Consider the following 17,011-nt stretch of genomic DNA (forward strand, 5'->3'; position numbering starts at 1 on the left):
ATGAATTTCGTGTAAGATTCATAACATATAACGTTAGGCCTACTAGCTGTTAAACATGTATTTTGTTATGGCTAGTAAACATGCAGGGTCACCGATGACGACGGATAAACAGTTATGGCACATTCACTGGTAGGGACGAAATGCTTTACATTGACTAGCCTGCCCATACTTTGACTACAAACTTGGTCCTCAAATCATTACGTATTATGCAATACATGTAATGTAACTTTATAACGTTGCACTCTTTCTATGAGTTATAAATAGCTAGTAAGATAATATAACGGTAACTAGGGCTGTACTCAACCAAAGAAAATCTTGGTCGACTGAAGTCCTGAAATTTTCGACTAAAAATGACGTTAGAAAAAAAAAACGTTAAATTAATTAGATGCGCACTGTGCGCAGTACTTGGTAGCCTTGTTGTCCGCCTAAATGAATTATAAATAAACATAAACAACTAGTAGGCTATTTGCAGTATATTAAATCGTTTTTGACCTAATTATTTTGCACTGAAATGAGTCTGACACTCGAATCTGTCAGCTCTGACAGCGCTGCATCACGTGCACCTGCGCAATATCATAGCTTATGATTTCCGAAAATAGTACTATGTTGTCAACTAGTGATATCATCACAATAACTGTTGAGGAATATGCAACATAATTAAGACAATTATTTTTGTCATATGTTATAATAATAAGTTATAACTATCAGACACTATCATTTCACCGTGCATGTCCTCGCACTGAGCGAGGCTGAACATGAGCTTAGCTTCGCAGCTGAGACACGAATAGACTATTAACTTAAAGCTTTTACTCTTATTAAACACAAAAGGCACGTCCACTTTAATAAAAAAATAATATTTATTAAACAAACCAGATCAAGAGCAGAAACGAAATAAAGTGCATAACTGAAAAATAAAGCATCCTAGGCTCAAAACTAACAGAACCAACAGCACAGCGCTCCAAATAAAAAATAAAAAAGTTAGGTTATCATCACACTAAAACATTGAAATATGCTAATTCTGATATGTTCATAGCCTACTCAAAACAGACAGGGCAAGCTAACGCAGACAAGTGAGCTTAACGTTACCACTTTTAGGTCATGTTTGTCGTCAAGCTGTGGAAAACTGTTGCTTGCAAACTTCGCATTCGACCTTTTTCATGTTATCAATTTTAACAAAATGCTGCCACACTGTCGATTTCTTTGTTGTTGACATGTTAGAAGAGGACTGACTATTAAACGCTCTCACAATTAAATAAATAATATTCAGCATCAAACCTTCTATGCTCGACGCTCTCTCTTGGGTTGGACTAATCCAAAAAAGGTGAAAACAAGGGGGGTGTTTTGAAGACAGACTGTTACAGTGAAACAAGGGTACTCTGAAAACACCCCCATTAGCAGTTAGTGCTTTCCACCTGATGAAATGAGCGCGCCTCAGCGCGGCAAAACTGATGAAATAAACGCGGCAGAAAATCGACCAATCAGAATTTTGGTCGAACCAGAACGTATCGACCAACTAATCGACTAGGACAGTACAGCCCTAACGGTAACGTCTCGGTTACATATGGTAACCCTCGTTCCCTGAGGGAGGGAACGGAGACGTACGTCGTGGTGAACGACGAATAGGAATCTCGCTAGAGAGGCCAATCTACTTCGAGTGAAACTAAACAAGCCAATACACATTGGCGTGCAATCATTTGCATCAGCTGTGCAGCCTCGCAGCGCGGGTATTTAACGAGCAGCTGGTGAGATTGCACTTCAGTTTTTTGCTGAGGAGCCAAGCCTGAAAAAGCTGGTCGCCCCGGCGGGTAGCGGCAGATGTGGCAACGGGACGTACGTCTCCGTTCCCTCCCTCAGGGAACGAGGGTTACCATATGTAACCGAGACGTTCCCTATCGTTCGGTCACTACGACGTACGTCGTGGTGAACGACGAATAGGAATCCCTACCAAAGTGCCACAGCTGCTGCACCCTATCCAGCGCCCTGAGTAAGCCTCTACACCTTGCCTGGAAGGACGATAGGAAGGGGCTTACACCGAGAGTATCCTTCACTGTTGTTCCGTGATAACCCATACAGTGAGATTATTGGATAACACTGGGAAGCGTGCCCGAATTGAGGGAAGGGAACGCTGCGGAAACCACATTCTTAAGAAGAGTTATGTGGGAATACACATATGGACTAACCCAAGGGTTGTACTGCATATGAATAAAGGGTGACTTAGCCCAAGGGAAAAACACAGGCTTCCGTTTAAGAGCAGCCGTGGAAGATATACACATATGGGATCCCTGTAGGGTCACACATATGGGACCCAGCCTAGACCCGGTTCTCAAAGATTTAGCGGGTAAAGGCCTGGCACCGGACGCTCCGCCACGTCCAGGCCGAGGGTGTTTGGAGGACTCGACAGGTTTTAACTCTGGAGCAATAAGGATGCACAGTAGGGTGCAGCAAGCCGACAGAGCCGGTACTCTCAGTGCTTCTACCAGTTTAGGGTGAGAACACGGGAGGACACGGGCTCTACACGTAGGCTATAGTGTCTAGCGAACGTGTTAGGTGTTGCCCAGCCCGCAGCTCTACAGATATCTGTTAGCGAGGAGCCACGTGCCAGCGCCCAGGAGGATGCAACGCCTCTCGTGGAGTGTGCATGCAACCTGAGCGGGCAGGGCACGCCTTGAGCTTCGTAAGCCAAGGCGATGGCATCCACTATCCAGTGGGCCATCCTCTGCTTGGAGACAGCCTTTCCCTTCTGCTGGCCTCCGTAACAGACAAAGAGCTGGTCTGAGGTCCTGACGCTTTGTGTTCTGTCCACGTACATACGCAGAGCGCGAACGGGACAGAGCAAAGCCAGGGCTGGGTCTGCCTCCTCCAGGGGCAGCGCTTGCAGGTTCACTACCTGATCTCTAAAGGGAGTGGTAGGAACCTTGGGCACATAGCCAGGCCGGGGTCTCAGTACAACATGGTTGTCACCCGGCCCGAACTCTAGGCACGATTCGTCGACCGAAAATGCTTGCAGGTCCCCTACCCTCTTGATCGAGGCCAGTGCAACCAGCAGCAAAGTCTTTAAGGAGAGAAGCTTTAAGTCTGCTGACTGCAAAGGCTCAAAGGGAGCATCCTGAAGTGCTCGAAGCACCAGGAAAAGGTCCCAAGAGGGTATGGAGGGGGGACGAGGAGGATTTAATCGTCTCGCCCCCCTAAGGAACCTGACGACCAGGTCGTGCTTCCCAACTGTTTTGCCATCTATGTGGTCATGATATGCTGAAATAGCAGCAGCATGTACTTTAAGGGTGGAGGGAGACAGCCTTCGCTCCAACCCTTGCTGCAAGAAGGAAAGCACTGACCCTATCGAACATCTTCGGGGGTCCTCTCTGCGGGAGGAACACCACTCGACAAACAGGTTCCACTTCAAGGCGTACGCACGTCTCGTAGACGGCGCTAGCGCAGAAGTGATGGTGTTAAGAACCTCTGGGGGTAAGTCACCTAGAACCTCCGCGTCCCGTCCAGGGACCAGACATGGAGTTTCCAGAGGTCCGGACGCGGGTGCCAAGGGGTGCCCCGTCTCTGAGTCAGAAGATCCTTCCTCAGAGGAATGGGCCAGGGAGGGACTGTCACGAGGAGCATGAGTTCTGGGAACCAAGTCCGGGTGGGCCAATAGGGAGCCACCAGAAGGACCTGCTCCTCGTCCTCCCTGACTTTGCACAGGGTCTGTGCAAGTAGGCTCACTGGGGGAAATGCATATTTGCGGAGGCCCCGGGGCCAGCTGTGTGCCAGTGCATCCGTGCCGAGTGTTCCCTCGGTCAGGGAGTAAAACAACCGGCAGTGGGAGGTCTCTGAGGAGGCAAACAGGTCTACCTGAGCCTCTCCGAACTCTCTCCAGATCAGCTGAACCACCTGGGGGTGGAGTCGCCATTCTCCCGGAAGCACAGCTCGTGATAGCTCGTCGGCCACACGGTTGAGCACACCGGGGACATACATGGCTCGAAGCGACCTCAGATGCTTCTTACTCCAAAGGAGGAGATGGCGGGCGAGTTGCGACATGCGACGGGGGCGTAGACCACCCTGATGGTTGATGTACGCAACGGTCGCAGTGTTGTCCGTACGGACCAGCACGTCTCTGCCCTGTAGCGGCCTTTTCAGGCGGCTCAGAGCGAGATATACTGCTAGCAACTCGAGGCAGTTGATGTGCCAGTGCAGTTGGGGGCCCGTCCACACCCCTGACACTGCATGCCCGTTGTACGTGGCACCCCAGCCGGTGGCAGAGGCATCTGTGAAAACCACAGCATGCCTGGACACCTGTTCCAAAGGGACTCCTGCCCGGAGGAACGAGGGGTCTGACCACGGACTGAAGGTTTGATGGCACTCCGGTGTGATTGCCACCCGGTGAGTGCCGTGATGCCAAGCCCATCTCGGAACTCGGCCGTGAAGCCAGTGCTGAAGCGGTCTCATATGGAGCAGGCCGAGCGGAGTTACCGCTGCAGCCGCTGCCATATGCCCCAGGAGCCTCTGAAAGAATTTCAGTGGGACCGCCGTCCTGCCCTTGAACGTGTTCAAGCAGTTCAGCACCGACTGAGCGCGTTGCTCTGTGAGGCGCGCTGTCTGTGCGACCGAATCCAACTCCATACCGAGATAAGAGATCCTCTGCACAGGGGCGAGTTTGCTCTTCTCCCAGTTGACCTGAAGGCCCAGCTGGCTGAGGTGCCTGAGCACGAGGTCCCTGTGTTCGCATAACTGATCTCGAGAGTGTGCTAATATGAGCCAGTCGTCGAGATAGTTGAGAATGCGAACGCCCTGTTCTCTCATGGGAACAAGGGCCCCCTCCGTGACTTTCGTGAAGACACGGGGGGACAGGGCCAGCCCGAAGGGTAGGACCTTGTACTGATATGCTCGACCCTCGAACGCAAAGCGCAGAAACGGCCTGTGTCGAGGAAGAATCGAGACATGAAAGTATGCGTCCTTCAGGTCGATCGCTGCAAACCAATCTTGGGGACGGATGCATTCGAAAATGCGTTTCTGCGTGAGCATTTTGAACGGTAGCCTGTGAAGGCTCCGATTCAAAACTCGCAGGTCCAAGATCGGTCGTAACCCACCACCTTTCTTGGGTACAATGAAGTAGGGACTGTAGTGCCCTGACCTCATATCGGCTGGAGGGACCGGCTCTATCGCGTCCTTCGCCAGTAGGACTGCGATATCCGCGCGCAAGACATGGGCATCGGCTGCTCTCACTGTAGTGGAGTGGATGGCCCGAAACTTGGGGGGACGCCGGGCGAACTGAATCGCATAGCCGAGCCTGATGGTCCGAATGAGCCAGCGAGACAGGCTGGGGAGCGCTAGCCAGGCTTGCAGAGACCGTACAAGCGGGACCAAAGGGACCGTAGGCGTACCCGGAGTGGGGCAGCGAGGTGGAACACAGGGGCTCGGCTCGGGAGGCTCTCTCTGGGAGGCGGCCCGTAGCGGAGTCAGAGTGTGCTGCGCAACACTTACCTGGTTCCACGAGGCGGGAGGTGCAGGAGACGGCTTGGTTGCGTTCTCGAACTGCACACTGCTGCCTGCTGGCGATAGAAGAGGTGGATGAGAGTGGTAAGGGTTCTCTCCCCCCACTGCTCTCCGGGCCCTCTTCGGACCCAGAGACGGAAGAAACTGCTCTTTTATTGAAAATTTGGGTACCGCTGGTTTTGAGGCCAGCGGCGGAACAAAAAGAAAAGGAAAACAAGGATTTTCCACCCGGCCCTCTTCCGGGGGATGGAGCGATGCCGTCATCGTCTCCTGGAGAGCAGTCCCTGCCATCTCTGGGTCGCCCGTCCTAGGGCCGCTTGCCCTTGGCCTTGCCGCCCTTCTTGGTGGGGTCCTGGACGGGCGGGGCGGACCGCCTGCGACTGGCTCCACGGCGCCGTTTGGATGGAGGCTGCTGCTGCGGCGCGGGAGCAGGGGCAGACGCAGGAGGCCGCCCTCGGCGACGAGCAGACTGAGGAGCCACAGACGGAGGGGTGGGAGCAGCAGCTGGCCGCCGCGGCAGGATGTGACGGATGGCCTCAGTCTGCTTTTGTACAGCCGAGAACTGCTGGGCGAAGTTCTCGACCGCGTCGCCGAAGAGGCCGGTCTGGGACACGGGGCGTTAAGGAACCGGAGCTTGTCGGTCTCCCGCATGTCCGCCAGACACAGCCAGAGATGGCGCTCCTGGACCACCATGGTGGACATCGCACGACCCACCGACCGCGCGGTCACCTTCGTCGCACGAAGCGCGAGGTCCGTCGCGATACGAAGTTCCTGAAGAACTTGGGGATCATGACCACCCTCGTGCAGGTTCTTCAGTGCCTTGGCCTGATGAACCTGCAGCAACGCCATGGCGTGCACGGCAGAGGCAGCTTCCCCACAGGCCTTGTAAGCCTTGCCGGTTAGATCCGACGAGTACTTACAGGCCCGTGAAGGGAGACACGGTTCTCCGCGCCAAGTGGAGTTAGGGCACAGTTGCATAGCAACGGCCCGTTCCACTGGCGGGATGCGCGTGTATCCCTTAGCTGCCCCGCCATCAAGGGTGGTGAGGGAGGAGGAGCCACCGGAACGGTTTCTGGCAGTGAAAGGTGCCGTCCACGTCCCCGTAAGCTCCTCATGCACTTCCGGAAAGAAAGGCACTGGGGTGGGTTGCTGAGAACCAGCGCGCGCCACCCCGAGATACCAATCATCCAACCTCGAGGGTTCGGGACACGGTGGAGGGTTCCACACGAGCCCGACCCCGTTGGCGGCCCGGGAAAGCATGGCCATCATCTCCGGGTCCGTCTCAGGCACCGTTGACACACCCGAAGGAGGTAACAGCGCTGAGTCGTCATCCGCAGAGACGTCTGACCCACCCTCCGATGCCGCGATCGACATCTGGTCTTCGCAGGGAGCCCCAAAGGAGACAACCGGTACACACCGCGAGGATGGTCCAGCTCTCTCCAATGGGGGCTCAACTGGCTGCGGAGCATGAGAGGAGTGAGGGCTCCTAGGGGGTTGGTTCCCCGAAGAAGCCGCGCTCACCGTGATCCTCAGGTCACCCATGTCACTGCCCGAAGCCACCCTCTGAGGAGGATTTGATCGAGGCAGCGGCACGGGGACTCCGCCCCTTTGCAGGAACGTGAGTCTCGACCGCAGCTCCGCGATGGTCATCTTCCCACAATGGGTACATGACTCATCCACAAACGCTGCCTCAGCGTGTTTAATGCCCAGACACACGAGGCAGCGTTGGTGACCATCCCGCGAACCCAGGTAACGACCGCATCCAGAAACACACAGATAGAAAGTCATTTTTTTCTCTTTTTGAAAAAGACGCTTTCTATCTGTGTAAGCTCTTTTAGGGACTGCTCTCACTGGTGCTGAAACACGCAGGGGAACAGTCACTGCGAACACAGACAGGAATGTGCACCTGTCTGTGCGCTGACTCTCTCTCTCTCGCTGGCAGGTCTTACCAGCTGTAAAAACAGCTTTTGAGCGCTCTGATGGCGCACCTTACCAGCTGTTATAACAGCTTTTTGTTTGCTCAGTTTGTAACAAAAACAAAAAAGACAGAGAAAAGAAGAGAGAGGAAAAAGACTGCTCGCGCTGCCGTGTTGTAACGCCCGCACCGGAAGGAGAGGTCCAAATAAGGCTTGTCAAAGTCACTCTGTGTAGAACGCATCGAAGTGCTTGGCTCCGAAGCAAAAAGCTGAAGTGCAATCTCACCAGCTGCTCGTTAAATACCCGCGCTGCGAGGCTGCACAGCTGATGCAAATGATTGCACGCCAATGTGTATTGGCTTGTTTAGTTTCACTCGAAGTAGATTGGCCTCTCTAGCGAGATTCCTATTCGTCGTTCACCACGACGTACGTCGTAGTGACCGAACGATAGGGAACTAACGTTGCAGTAGGCTATGTAAATAATTATTCTAGCGATATGTAATGCTAAATAAGGTTTGCTAGTACATTATTTTAGCAACATGACAAGCCAGTGAATTAGCAGGTTTCAATTGTTGCTTTGCACAGTGCGTGACATTTTATCTGTATGTTATGCGGCTAGAGTTTTAACACTGAGTCAATGGGCATAATGTATTGACTACTCTCAGGATGGAAGGACCATTTCACCCAGTATAAAAAAAGGGTTTCTGAACAGGATTACCAACCCTAGCTTTAAGTGTTTTTTTTTTTCTTTAATTGCTAACACAACCTTTTTACACCACATACTGAACAAAATTAAGCATTGCTTGGTAATTGGTTGACCTAAATTGATATTATCTAATTGTGTACTTAAATTTACCAGCTGACAGCTATTTAACCTAATTCATTTGTGAGACAGTCTAACAGAAGGATGGCCAAAACCAGTGAAATATCAACTGATTTGATAACTCTGAGTTTTTGTCATATTTTATTACCATTTTATAAACTATAGTGAATAAAATTAAGCGTATTGCTAACGCTATTGGCCAACAACACGGTCTCATCAGCTCAGATGCATCAGCAGTTTTGCATCAGTTCATTAGCTTTTCAACTCCCCTCGCTGCTAATGGCTACGATAAAAACAAGGTACCCTCTTTGAACAGATTCAGTTCGCTCCTAACTGCTGATGCTAGCTTCTTTGCAGCCCGCCACCTCCCCAGCTCCTCCTTGTCGTGTATATCGTGGCATTTGCCACTGACTCTCTGCTATTTCATGGTGCTCATGAAAGGTCAGAGGACTCCCTGAACAGAGCCATACAGCCATAATTTAATTCAGAATTTATCAACTTGAATTGCAATTTATTCAATAAAAATTTCCTAAATAATTTTTATTGTCATGTGTGTTCTTGACTTAATGGACCTGACAGAACTGTGATAATGTGTACTAGTTATTATGTATAGTGTTTATATATATATATATATATATATATATATATATATATATATATATATATTAGGGCTGTCAAAGTTAGCGCGTTAATAAAACGTTAACGCAAAATCATATTAACGGCACTATTTTTTTTAACGCTCGATTAACGCAGCGCGTATTTTCTGTTTGACCCGTGGCCCAAAACCTAGTTGGAGAAATGGAGATACACAGTGTTGCCAACTTAGCGACATTGCAGACCCCTTTAGCGATTTTTTCCCTTCAACAAAGCGCCCAAACCTTATTTAGTTTCTGAGAATCTACCGGTACCGCCGGTAGGCCTACTCTCCCAGCACGCGCGCGCGCCTCTCTCTCTCTCGCTCTCTCTCTGCGTCTCGCGCTGGAGAGAGGAGCAGCGCTTTAATTCAGTTAAACACAGATATGATGTTGCTTCTCTAATTTTACATGCAAGTATAGCCGAAATCACAAAACAGATATTGTGTTTATCTTATGTGTATTTGATTTCATCAGACGATGGCTCGATTATCAGGATTTTTGTGCAGATTAACATCTTGGAAGGGAGAGCTGGTTATGTCTTAATGGGTCGCGTTTCAGTCACCATTTCATATTCATTCCGTTGTTTGACAACAGAAACAGTAAAATATACCAATGAAAACAGTTTTATTGAGAATTTAGCTTCATCAAAATGGACACAGAGAGAGATAAACTATAATGTAGCCTAATAATAAATAATAAATGTACATTTAGCATTTTCAGAAGAGCTGCCCTGTCATGCAAAAATCTAAACATGTTTGTGTTAATTGCTCAGTGCAAAGAAAGAGAAGTAATGGGAACCTGGTATTTCTTTGTTCTTTCTACATGTCTAATAGACATGAACAAGTTCTTTGAAAAACATCTATGACCTTTGAAACATGTTCATGCTCTATGTTGACTATAGTTTCAATAATAAACATACATTTGCATAAAGCATCCATATTTATCCATGCCCACGTTGATGAAAGGATGTCTGTTTTGGAATTACAACCCTTGTCTTTAATCTTTGGAGGCAGTGACATTTAACCAGAAGTGGAATTCATGAGCATGTTCACCTGAGCGAAGAACGGAATGATGGGATATTTATGATGGGTCATTTAGTTTAAAGAGAAGGGAAGGCTGCTTTAGGGAAGAACCTGAAGGGGCCCGAGGGGAGCATGAGAGCTCAATTCACACCCACTGACATTTTCCAGAGGACAAATCAATTAGCAGGGTATTAAAGAGAGGCTGTGTGTGACTGAGTCCCCAGGCTCTTAAACTGTAACTAAGAAAGCACTGCAGAACACAACGCATGCACAAGCACATACACACATACGCACCACAACAACAACATGAACAGACACACTCAAGATGGAGCACGCACAAGAAAAACACAGCTTCCACAAATAAAACACCTCCTGGCACAGCACACACATATGCTCACTTTTATGTGCTGCTGTTTGAAAAATACAGTGGGATCTAGGGGAGCAGAACTGGGTAATGAAGGATTACTAATGATTTGAAGCCTGAATAGTTGATACATCCAGAATAACATAAAAGAAAGAAAGAGCATGGAATTCTACAAAATAATACCAGCCATATTCACAAAGAACAAGATTGTTATTATCAATATTAAAATAAATGTAAAATAAAACAATAAAGGCAAAAACTGATTAAAATAAGTTAAAATAGTTTTAAAGGGATAGTTCGGCCAAAAATGATATTTAACCCATGATTTACTCACCTTCAAGCCGTTGGAGATCCATATGTCAATCTTTTTTTCAGACGAACACATTTTCAGTTATTTTAGAAAATGTCTTAGATCTTTCAGTGGTTATAATGTGAAGTAATGCGGTCCACCTCCTTCAAGTCCCAAAATGTGCATGCATCCTTCACAAAAGTAATCCATCCGGCTCCAGGGGGATAAACGAAGGCCTTCTGAGGGTAATCCGTGCAGTTTTGGTAGCGGTCGACGCGCGTTCACGGAGTGGATGCTGGTGTATGACGTAGGACGTAGCGTAGGAAGCGTTGTGACATAGAACGAACGTGACAGCGCAGCCAGAGAGCAGAGCAAAACAAAACTCTACGCTACGTCATACGCCAGCATCCATCTCCGTGAACGCGTGTCGACCGCTACCGGAAGCCAGTTATTTTCGTTTAGAAAGTTTTAAATATGTATATTTTTACGACAAAACCGCACGGATTACCCTCAGAAGGCCTGCGTTTATCCCCCTGGAGCCGGATGGATTACTTTTGTGAAGGATGCATGCACATTTTGGGACTTGAAGGAGGTGGACCCCATTACTTCACATTATAACCACTGAAAGATCAAAGACATTTTCTGAAATAACTGAAAATGTGTTCATCTGAAAAAAGATTGACATATGGATCTCGAACGGCTTGAGGGTGAGTAAATCATGGGTTAAATATCATTTTTGACCGAACTATCCCTTTAAATGCTAAAAGTGAGATGGCATCACAACATTATAATTTACAGCAATGGATATTGCTGCACTTCTCTAACTGTCATGCACAGAGGTGTGGACTCGAGTCATGTGACTTGGACTCGAGTCAGACTCGAGTCATGAATTTGATGACTTCAGACTCGACTCGACAAAATGTACAAAGACTTGCAACTCGACTTGGACTTTAACATCAATGACTCGTGACTTCACTTGGACTTGCGCCTTTTGACTCGAGAAGACTTGCTACTTCCCATGAAAACTGGGGAAAAAACGTTCACACGCCGCTCTGTTCATTTGCATCTGTGAAAAAATGTGCACCACCTGTATGCATGCAGAGAGCACGCGCGCTGCCTGCAAGACATCCAATCACTGTAGTCCCACGTTGTTTTGATTCGACAGCATCTAAGCAGGCACATTGCAAGACAACCAATGAAGCGCAACAGGCACAACGCATGCTACGAATTTGAACGAATGATGTAGCCACATATCCATTTTCTCACGCACAGAAAAATCGCGAAGCAAAGAGGACACGGAGACCGACAGACTTGACAGAGCAGGTTAGTTATGATATAAAAAATCTCTGCTCTCAGACTCTGTCACTTTTATTACGAAATTCAGACAATACCGTTTTGGCGCTTGTAAATGTGACACGACAGATCCCTAGCGGCACGTTAACCGATCATCTCTAGCTGATAGTAAATAACGTTAAACGCGAATGAACACTGCTGAAAGATACAGTACAACTTACCGAAATGTATATTCCTCATACATAATATCGACCCATCAATCAAAGGGGTCAATAAAACAGTTGGAGAACAATTATGTCATAACATTTACCTCAGGAAAGCCATTTAATGACCATAATATAAGTTAGGCACGTTAGTTGGCTAGAAAAAAGAGCTATAGAGAGTATTTTGCTAAATATGTGTACTATTGCATGTTTATTATATTTTTACTTATCATTAAATAAAGTTGTTGTTATAATTAAAAAACGCATTATATTTAATTTGTGTTATTTTTAACCAATACTGCCAGCTGATAGGGATCTCTGTTTACAGCATTAGGTGAGTCGTTTTTTTCTTGAGAAAAATTAATGCCTATCTTGTGTAGCCTACCTAATATTTATCCAAATGAGTCAATATTAAATCAAATCATAATAAGTGAATTGAACTGAAATAATAAAAAAGCGTATTAGCTTACCAGAAATCGAACCATGTAAACATTGTAACATGTTGTCACTAAACCTAATAAAATATAGTTTAGTTACTTAAAGGTTTTGACAATCACAATACACTTATTGTGATGCAAAAATTACAATTATTAAAGGAGAACTCCGGTCAATTTTAACATTGAGCTCATTTTTTTGTAAATTTGGAGTGCTGTCAATACAGAGAACAACTACAAAAATCGGTGTTGCCTACACAGAGTTATTCAATTTTTAAAATTTGCACCCTGTTGACTTCAATGGGGCAAGTACTAAACCTGCTTTTAGCCTCTTAACATCCTTGATGTGTTATTACAAGTGCCCAGCCTTGTGAGTGATTCCTTCTGAGTGAACACGAGCGGATCTGACTGCAGTAGATGTGAAAGATATGTATAAAAATGATGTTATTTAAGCCAGCGCAAATACCTGTTTACATCCTGTTTTTCGGTTGAAGTCCAAAGTAGTCGATTGCCGAGTTCACGCATGTGATCATAGGTAACTAAACCTATGCGCGTGAACTCGGCAATCGACTACTTTGAACTTCAACCGAAAAACAGGATGTAAACAGGTATTTGCGCTGGCTTAAATAACATCATTTTTATACATATCTTTTACATCTACTGCAGTCAGATCCGCTCGTGTTCACTCAGAAGGAATCACTCACATTTTCTGTGCACTTGTAATGACACATCAAGGATATTAAGAGCCTAAAAGCAGGTTTAGTACTTGCCCCATTGAAGTCAACAGGGTGCAAATTTTAAAAATAGAATAACTCGGTGTAGGCAACACCGATTTTTGTCGTTGTTCTCTGTATTGACAGCACTCCAAATGTACAAAAAAATGAGCTCAATGTTAAAATTGACCGGAGTTCTCCTTTAATAATTGCATCACAGTTGCACCCATCTACCGCCCCCCTTCCTTCCTGTTCAGCAGAAGAAATAAATTCATGTGAATTTTTTTGTGAAAATTAAATTTTCTGTTTTTTACTGTATTTGATTAATGTCATTGTATAAAAAGAGGTTTAAATAAATACAAATCTTACAGACATACATGATTTGTATACATTTTATTTCTGTGGTAAGAGGACTTGAAATGACTCGAAACTAAAATGGTAGGACTTTGGACTCGACTTGAGACTTGTTGGCTTTGACTTTTGACTCGACTCGGGACTTGCCTCATCTTTGACTCGACTTGACTTGGGACTCGAGGGCAAAGACTTGAGACTTACTTGTGACTTGCATAACAATGACTTTGTCCCACCTCTGGTCATGCATAACACGTGGCACTCAAGTTAAAAGTTCATTTCACTGCCCTGCATCTTCTGCTTTTAAACGCAAAAACGTGTTATGTGAATGGCCCATACTGTGCAAATATTATTTCCCATAAATGTCTATTTGCATGGTATCAAACATATAGATGCAACCAACATCAATGCAATTAAACATTAATAATGTTCGCTAATTAATAAAAAATAAACCTTTTGATAACTTTTAAGCACAACATAAGTAAATCACATGCCAGTGTTACTGCGTAATCATGAGTAGGGCTGCACAATATATCGAAATGATGTATATATCGCAAATGTATATATCGCGATATGCATATCACAACGGCTTACTGGTGTCATGAACAAAAGACAAAGAGAAAATCCCTTACTGCTCTTGGCTGAATAACTTTTATAGCTTTAATAAGAGTCAGTATATATATTTCATTCATAGAGTGAAAACTAAGCCGTGTTTTATTTTTACATTTGATTATTCAGTTTCTGTTTTTAAATAAACCTATGTACTGTAGGCCTTCCTGAAACCCTAAACCCTGTGTTTTACACTGATTTTAAAATAACACTTATTATGCTACAGGAAAACACTGCTGTTCACTTTCAGAAGTTGTAGGGATGTTTTCTTGTCACAAAAAGAATGTGAAACATATGTAGGTTATATAGTAGATCATTTAATTTAATTTTACGCATTTTAAGCGTATCGTATATCGAACATCGCATTATTTAATGAGTTATCGCATATCACATTTTTCTTCAATATCGTGCAGCCCTAATCATGAGACTTGTTCCTTATACTTTTTTGTCATTGTGATATGACAAATTGTGATGTGTCAGAGTGCCTGTCTGGACGGAAAACACCCACCAATTGCAAATGACAGGAATATCTATATAATAAAAATCTATAATAAAAGAGGAATATATGTCTGTGAATGGAGAAAAATGGAATAGGTCCATTCAGCTGCAATAACCATGAATAATTTCTCCAACCCAACAGCCTTGTTCTGAAGTGAAAGTATTTTGACTTGGCTCAGAATATATCAGAACTACAAGCAAGTTACTTTCCTACAAGGACTTACTGGGCAGCTGTTTTCTCCGGCTTATAAATTCCTCTGAGACAAATCCTCAGAATTCTTTGAACTGTGTTCTTAAGTTTATCTTGATAGCAGATTCACATAAAAAGCACATCAAGTAGAAGTGCCTCAATTAACACTGCTGTTTAAAAAACAAAACAATAAATGAATGTATTGCCATGACACAGAGTTTCATCCAGATCCAAGCTCATTTTTCTAATGTAGAAGACAGCAGTTTTATCTGACTGAGATTTCTCATGAAACACACACTAACCCTCAGTGTGTATTCCCTTTGTACATTTTTTGTTATCAAATCAGGTTTTTTTTGTTTGTTTGTTTTTTAAAAAGTACAAGTAAGTGATCAAATCTTGTACTGCTAAGCAAAAGTATTGCAGATTTTCTCATCTTGTTCTCACTGTAAGCACTGCCTCGCCACCCCTCTTATGGGACAGTCCTACCTGAGACTTGAATCCATCCATGATGTTGACTGTGAGATGAATAGAATAAAGGGCTCTCCATTGTGTTTCTTCTCCTTTGCGTCATTGTGGTTGGTAATCTGAACCAATAAACGTGAGGATTATCTACTGAGAGAGGTGTGCATCCATCTATCTGCTACTGTCCGACACTCCCAAGTCCTCCCAGCTGCAGCATGTGTGTGCTTCACAGAGAGAGAGAGAGAGAGAGAGAGAGGGGGGGGGGGGGGAGAACAATTCATGCAGGCTGATCATGATGCAGATCAATTTTAATTGACAAAACTAGTATTATCTGTAGCAGCAGGTTTTGTTGTTTAGTTTGATCTAACATCCACACAAGGTTTTCATCTAAGAAATATTATGATATTTCACCTAAATGAGTACTACATTTGCCACAGTTGTTGAGTGACTAATACCCATGCACTTATATTTTTAGAGATGTTAGTCATATGGTATGTTGGATACATTATATGACCTATGTTATTTCCTATTTCTTTATCATTTTTTATTTAAATATTTTGAATTAAATATTAGATTAAATTAAAAAAAGAGAGAATAATATTTTATGCTGCTTATTATTTTCCTGGCACCCTGGCATTTTTAATTGCATACCAATTACATTTGGCAATGTTGAGTTAGCCCCACCCATGTGCTTGCTGTCTCAGGGGACCTCACACAAAATCACCCCAAAACTTTGGTGTTTCGGGACCCTTCAGAAATCAACACATTTCAGCAATTTTCAGCCATTTCTTTGGTAACTACATTGATATTATGTCAAATAAGAGATAAATGTATTGTTTTTTGTGTATGAACAAATAGTAGGCTACTTTATCATTTTATATCATTTTCCTTTAAATGGAAAGATGAGTTTTATTAGCTTACGTTCAAAGCTAATCTCTAGGTCTAACCATTAGCCTTAAAGAAAGATAGACAGCCAAAGAATTAACCTACCTACCTCCATGTTTTAATTGGTGTTAACGGGGTAGATTCACAACAAAAATCATTTTAGAGCATAATTTACACAGTTAATGGTGTACAATATTTTGATGTGTAGTGACAATGCAACATATCAAAATATAGCGCCAAAAAAACAGTGAATGTAAACAAAACGTATTACTTAAATGACAACATTTAACAATATTACCGTTTTTTGTCGTTTGTCCAGTGAGGTGATAATGTGTGTACCAGTGACTGTGGTTAGTTGCTATTAACGGTGTGTTGAGAAAAATTTAAAGACTTTGAGGGGAAAACGTGAGATATGCCACCGCCAGGGCTCTCGCGTTTTAATCGCAGGTATTTGCACAACTGTTTCGATCAGTGGAGTTTGAAATGAGCGTGGATTTTACCTGATTATTTCAAAGACGCGCGTGAAGATTGTAGTTTCCTCATTAGCTCCGCCCCATACCACTGCGTGCAAATGATTGACAGTCACCGCCTCCAATCCAATGACATCAAGGGGAATCGTTGCCGTGATACACGGTACAAATTCTCATAACCTCCTGGGACTCTGCAATTCATTTTTTAGAGGACATTTGTTGTTGTAAATTTCTCTGAGACCACAGATGGATGCTAAATCCTTCTTTTAATCCCTAACCTAAAGCAACACCCAACAAATGAAAACTTTGGTATCATACTCATCCACAAGAGACCACATAGTCTATAATAGCCTACAGTGAGAGAGAACTG

At 44.9% G+C, this 17,011-nt stretch overlaps 1 protein-coding gene across 1 annotated transcript in view; it reads right to left on the reverse strand.

Annotated features, from left to right (window-relative positions):
• Window positions 1-16,734, reverse strand: part of dab2ipb (DAB2 interacting protein b) — a 176,207-nt gene extending 159,473 nt beyond the window's left edge. The window contains exons 1-2 of the mRNA XM_081367111.1: window positions 16,672-16,734; window positions 15,311-15,510 (exon numbers count right to left, since the gene is read on the reverse strand). Coding sequence (XP_081223237.1) covers window positions 15,311-15,395 — 85 coding nt within the window. The 5' untranslated portion in view covers window positions 15,396-15,510; window positions 16,672-16,734. The remainder of the gene's footprint in view (window positions 1-15,310; window positions 15,511-16,671) is intronic.
• Between the last annotated feature and the right edge of the window lie 277 nt (window positions 16,735-17,011).

This window comes from Scardinius erythrophthalmus (genome assembly GCF_964197995.2).
Source record: "Scardinius erythrophthalmus genome assembly, chromosome: 5".
Lineage (NCBI taxonomy): Eukaryota > Metazoa > Chordata > Actinopteri > Cypriniformes > Leuciscidae > Scardinius > Scardinius erythrophthalmus.